We start from the raw sequence: 6,009 nt of genomic DNA, 5'->3' as shown, positions 1-6,009 counted from the left end.
AAAAAAAAAAAAAAAGAAAAAGAAAAAGAAAAAAGAAAGTAAGTGGAAGGAATGGTAGGTAGACCTGAGGTCAGTTTCCAGCTGCCCATGTGACCTCAGCAAGATATTTGGCCTCTCTGGGTCTATTTCCTTATATGTTAAATCCACATAATAATTTATCTCTCTCAAGATAGTAGTGGGGAGAAACAGCATATCTAAATTACTTAGCAGAAGACCTGGCAGATAATAAGGATTTACTACATGATACTTTTTTCTTTTTTACTGTTATCATAAAAAATATTTAGAACATCAGCTTCTTGATTACAAAGAAAATGACTCAGGGCAGCAGACAGAGAGGGAAGTAACTGGACCTGGTGGTCACTGGATCCTACCCACTCCCCACCCCAGCTCAGCGCCTGGCTCACAGCAGCCATTCAGTTATCCTCCGCTGCATCAGTGAAAGCCAGGAGAGTGCCTGGAGTGAAGAAAAGTTGGCCGACTTCCCACTGATACCAGCTGTTGTTGGTTTCTGAACACTCACAGCCACAAATACCTTAGAGCTAGGAGCAATGAACCCAAGGCTGAATTCCCCCGAGTTCAGAGGCAATGAAGTTCAAACTAGAACCCAGGAACTTCAACCCCCAGCGCTAGCCAGGAGGCTCGGGAAGGAGCTGACTTCTCACCCTTTCCTCCCTCAACTGCTCCCCTAACTGCTCCTCGCAGAAAAGTTCACCTGGTCCTGCCAAATCACACGCTCGCATCCTGGCATTCCACCCAGGCTCTGGGAAGCTGCGCGCGGAAGGCCAGGGATGGGGGCTGTTGGGCCGCCACCTCCCTAGTCCTACAGGCGACGACGCAGCACTAACTCGTGGCAGCCCATTGAGGTGGACCTCACCCGCCCCCGGCGCAGTTGAGGGGACTGAAGCGCAGAGAAGCTCCGTAATGTGCTGACTTCACACCGAGGCAGCCTGGACTTCGGGATTCTTTCCACCACACACCTTTGTCCCTAAAGGCTGGGGGGTTGGGGAGGGACGATAAAATAACCGCAGCAAAGGAGCTACTTACATGTGTCTAGCGCTTCCTAGAGGCTGCACGAGATATGGCCCACCACCCGACCCGGACTGGAGAGATCTGAGTCCGGGTTCACCCCGAACTCCTACTTCTGCGTGACTTTTGGCGAGTGTCCACCGCCCTCCAGACTTGTTTTCCCGGAATCAAACCCGAGCGAACAGACTGTGTCTGTGCTGGGTAGTGAGTGTGTGTGTGTGTGTGGCGCGGGGTGGGAGTAGGTGGGGGCATGGACTATCCCCGGGGTTCCCTGAGTTTCGGGTCCCTGTTCGTTCCCATCTGGACGCTGTCACCTCCTAATTGCATCCCCTTTCCCCAAGGTCCAGTTGGATGAAGTGGGGTACAAGGGGGACTCAGCGGAGCGCCCAGTTTCGGGAGATACAAATCGCTCCGCTTCTGGGCGCAGCCAGACTGCGGCGCGGACCGCCGCTCCTGAACTTGACCAAGACACAAACTTCAGAGCGTTCTCAACGTGTGGGGCCGACTCTCGAGAGACCGCCCCCAAACGTAAGCCCACTTTCGCTCGCCCGGTGGGGGACTCCACAGAGCCACCTTAAGGGCGGTGCTCCCGCCCCCGGAAGTGCGGGGGGGCAGGACTCAACGCTCGGCGCGCTGAGCCCGCGCGGCGCCAAAGTGCTCGGGGACCGCTTCCAGTCCTCCGCCCCCCCAGTGGGGAAATGCCGCCCTCCCCCGCACCCTCGTCCCCGAGCAAGCGACTGGGTTACCCAGCCTCCTTGGTCCCCGCACCCCCAGTGTCCCGGGTCCCGAGCTGTGAACTTGAGTCCGCCTCCGTCAGCGGCTGGGAGCGTCCACCCGCTCGCGGTGGCCCCGTCACTACACAGTCAAACCCCAAGACGTCAGCCCAGAATGCACCGGGCGGGCCGGGAAAGACAGGCTGGGGAGGAGACAGGGTAGCAGAGGGGCGAGAGCCTTGCGGGAGGGGGAGGGGGAGAGGAGGCGAAAGAAGGGCCCAACTGTAGGAGGGCAGCGGAGCATTACCTCATCCCGTGAGCCTCCGCGGGCCCAGAGAAGAATCTTCTAGGGCGGGGTCTCCATGGCGACGGGCGGGCCCGCCCCCTTGAGAGCGACGCGAGCCAATGGGAAGGCCTTGGGGTGACATCATGGGCTATTTTTAGGGGTTGACTGGTAGCAGATAAGTGTTGAGCTCCGGCTGGGTAAGGGCTCAGAGTTGCTCTGAGTGTGGCAGAGGCAGCCAGGCGAGAGTGGAGGTTCGCGGACTCGGGCAGACAGACAGACAGACAGAGATACAGTCAGCCAGGCAGAACGGCAGGAGGGTCCGAACTGCAAATCTTTATTTTCTTTTCCGTTTTCTCTCCAACTGCCCAGAGCTAGGACCTCTGGCTTCCGGACTGGTGTTTTGGGGAGCGCCGGGAGAGCCCCTTCTCCAGCCGCCCCCAGGAGGAGAACCCCGCTGCTTGGGCGCCGCTGACAGCCACGGAGAGCGGTGACTGCCCGCGCGTCCGCCGGGGCAAGTCGGCGAGCGGCTGCAGCAGCAGAGAACTTTCCTGACCGAGAGGACCGGGGACAAGTGCCCCGGGGTCCCGGAGCGAACTTCTGCAAACCTTTCCTGCGCCTTAGGCTGCCCCCGCGGCGGTAAAGACCAGAAGACCCCGGAGCGAGGCGCGAGAGAGGAGGGAGGTGTGCTCGGCTTCCCTCGCGCGGGTTGTTGAACTTGGGCGAGCGCGAGCCGCGGCTGCCAGGCGTCCCCCTCCCCCTCGCCGCGGAGGAGGGGACAGTTGTTGGGAGTGCGGGCGGCTGAGACCCGCCGCCGACCGGCTACTGCGGAATCCGTGCTAACCCGCCGGCAGAACCGCTGTGCCGGGAAGCGAGTTCGGCCGCTGGCACCGAGGAACCGCTGGGACCGAAGAGTGCTCCGTGAGTGACCGCGACTTTTCAAAGCCGGGCTGCACGCGCGAGCCAACAAGTAAGAGTGCAGGCGGCATCTTAACCCTACGCTCCCTGGAGCGAGCTGGTGAGGAGGGCGCCGGGGGGAAAGACAGCCAGCGGGTGCGCGAACTCTTAAGAGAAACTTTCCCCGCTGAAGGCCCCGGGAGGTGCGGGTGTTCCCCGCTTTGCCACAGCGCTGTTGCGGCCCCGAAACTTCTGCGCGCAGCCCAAACTAACCCCACGTGAAGTGACGAACTGTTCTATGACTGCAAAGATGGAAACGACCTTCTACGACGATGCCCTGAACGCCTCGTTCCTCCAGTCCGAGAGCGGCGCCTATGGCTACAGTAACCCCAAGATCCTAAAACAGAGCATGACCCTGAACTTGGCCGATCCGGTGGGCAGCCTGAAGCCGCACCTCCGCGCCAAGAACTCGGACCTGCTCACCTCTCCCGACGTGGGGCTTCTCAAACTGGCGTCACCCGAGCTGGAGCGCCTGATAATCCAGTCCAGCAATGGGCACATCACCACCACGCCGACCCCCACCCAGTTCCTGTGCCCCAAGAACGTGACGGACGAGCAGGAGGGCTTTGCCGAGGGCTTCGTGCGCGCCCTGGCCGAACTGCATAGCCAGAACACTCTGCCCAGCGTCACGTCTGCGGCGCAGCCGGTCAGCGGGGCGGGCATGGTGGCTCCCGCGGTGGCCTCGGTGGCCGGAGGCAGCGGCAGTGGTGGCTTCAGCGCCAGCCTGCACAGCGAGCCGCCGGTCTACGCCAACCTCAGCAACTTCAACCCGGGCGCGCTGAGCAGCGGCGGCGGGGCGCCCTCCTACGGCGCGGCCGGACTGGCCTTTCCCGCGCAGCCCCAGCAGCAGCAGCAGGCGCCGCAGCCGCCGCACCACCTGCCCCAGCAGATGCCTGTGCAGCACCCGCGGCTGCAGGCGCTGAAGGAGGAGCCGCAGACGGTGCCCGAGATGCCCGGCGAGACGCCGCCCCTGTCCCCCATCGACATGGAGTCCCAGGAGCGGATCAAGGCGGAGAGGAAGCGCATGAGGAACCGCATCGCTGCCTCCAAGTGCCGGAAAAGGAAGCTAGAGAGGATCGCCCGGCTGGAGGAAAAAGTGAAAACCTTGAAAGCGCAGAACTCGGAGCTGGCGTCCACGGCCAACATGCTTAGGGAACAGGTGGCACAGCTTAAACAGAAAGTCATGAACCACGTTAACAGTGGGTGCCAACTCATGCTAACGCAGCAGTTGCAAACGTTTTGAGGAGAGACTGTCGGGGGCTGAGGGGTAACGGAGAAAAAAATGAGAGACAGACTTGAGAACTTGACAAGTTGCGACAGAGAGAAAAAAGGAGTGTCCGCGAGAACTAAAGCCAAGGGTATCCAAGTTGGACTGGGTTGCGTCCTGACGGCGCCCCCAGTGTGCACGAGTGGGAAGGACTTGGCGCGCCCTCCTTTGGCGAGGAGCCAGGGAGCAGCCGCCTGCGGGCTGCCCCGCTTTGCGGATGGGCTGTCCCCGCGCGAACAGAACGTTAGACTTTTCTTTAACATTGACCAAGAACTGCATGGACCTAACATTCGATCTCATTCAGTATTACAAGGGGGGAGGGGCGGGGGTTACAAACTGCAATACTGTAGATTGCTTCCGTAGTACTCCTTAAGGACACAAAGCCGGGGGGTGGGGTGGGCTGGGGCGGGGAGGCGGGAGGGAGGTTTGTGAAGAGTGAGGCTGAGCCTGCAGACGAACGCTTTCTGGCCTGCCTTCGTTAACTGTGTCTGTACATATATATATTTTTTAATTTGATGAAAGCTGATTACTGTCAATAAACAGCTTCATGCCTTTGTAAGTTATTTCATGTTCGTTTGTTTGGGCGTCCTGCCCAGTGTTGTTTGTAAATAAGAGATTTGGAGCACTCTGAGTTTACCATTTGTAATAAAATATATAATTTTTTTATGTTTTGTTTCTGAAAATTCCAGAAAGGAGATATTTAAGAAAATACAATAAAATGTTGAAAAGTACCCCCCAACCTCTTTTCTGCATCCTGTATAGATAATCGATATCTAGGTGGAGCTGAAGAGTGCCAATTAACATCACTGTCAGTGCTTGTAACTTTCAAACAGGGAAAACTATTCTTTATTAAACTTCAGAAAAAAAGATCCCTGATGCTATCATCAGGTTACACTTTTCTCTCCCCCAAATATCCGTATAGAATTGCTTACCAAAGGGTAGTGTGGTGTTTCAGGAGGCTGGAGGAAGGGGGGCGGGGGTTGCAGTGGAGAGGGGCAGCCCAGGGGAAGTCCGGCATCAAAAGTTTGGGATGTATCAAGTGGCATGTGCTGTGATCATTTATAATGTTAGTAAAAATTGAACAATAGATGCTTATGCTCAAAGCAGGAACTGGTGGCAGATTTTACAAAAGATGTATCCTTCCAATTTGGAATCTTCTCTTTAACAATTCCTAGATAAAAAAGATGGCCTTTGCTTATGAATATTTATAACAGCATTCTTGTCACAATAAATGTATTCAAATACTGATAACAGATCTTGAATTGCTTTCCCTTCACTCTCTTCCTCTTCCCAAGTTACATGTTGAAGCTTTGCTTTTTAGTTGCTGAAATTAACATGACTGCGTGCAGAGCTACTTAGTAATTATGAAGCAGAGAATTTAGAAAGAGTCAAATTAGAAGCTTTGATCTACAGGAACCGTTCTCCCAGGTTCATCAATCCTGCCTCTGGCCCTTTTTCTGTGTCTGTCTCTCTCTCTACCTCTCTTCTCCCAAATAAACACCTATACCTGAGGAAATCGCTGCTATCGCTAGCAGTTTAGCATTTGGGATCTGTCTCTAGTTTATTTCTTCATTTGTTTCTAAAATAATCAAACTTGTTTAAATAATTACAGAGTCAGTCTCAAAAGATAGTAATATAATACTATGGGAAAGATTTGGCAAGAGAAAACATGAACACAGTGATTCCATGTGTAAATCAAACCTCAGCTCTGGGGAAATAGCAAACTTGTATTCTGTCTACAGGTATAACTTACGAGATCAACA

At 55.6% G+C, this 6,009-nt stretch overlaps 1 protein-coding gene across 1 annotated transcript; it reads left to right on the top strand.

The window, feature by feature from the left end:
* Nucleotides 1-2,168: 2,168 nt before the first annotated feature.
* JUN (Jun proto-oncogene, AP-1 transcription factor subunit) lies at nt 2,169-5,491 on the top strand. Its single transcript, XM_003793126.2, has one exon. It carries the CDS (start codon nt 3,218-3,220, stop codon nt 4,220-4,222), a length of 1,005 nt encoding a protein of 334 aa, XP_003793174.1. The 5' UTR covers nt 2,169-3,217; the 3' UTR covers nt 4,223-5,491.
* Nucleotides 5,492-6,009: the final 518 nt, after the last annotated feature.

The sequence above is a fragment of the Otolemur garnettii genome, unplaced genomic scaffold (genome assembly GCF_000181295.1).
Source record: "Otolemur garnettii isolate 467f Iridium unplaced genomic scaffold, OtoGar3 scaffold00066, whole genome shotgun sequence".
NCBI lineage: Eukaryota > Metazoa > Chordata > Mammalia > Primates > Galagidae > Otolemur > Otolemur garnettii.
The sequence above is the reverse complement of the archived record's forward strand: the minus strand, read 5'-3'. Positions and strand labels throughout refer to the sequence as shown.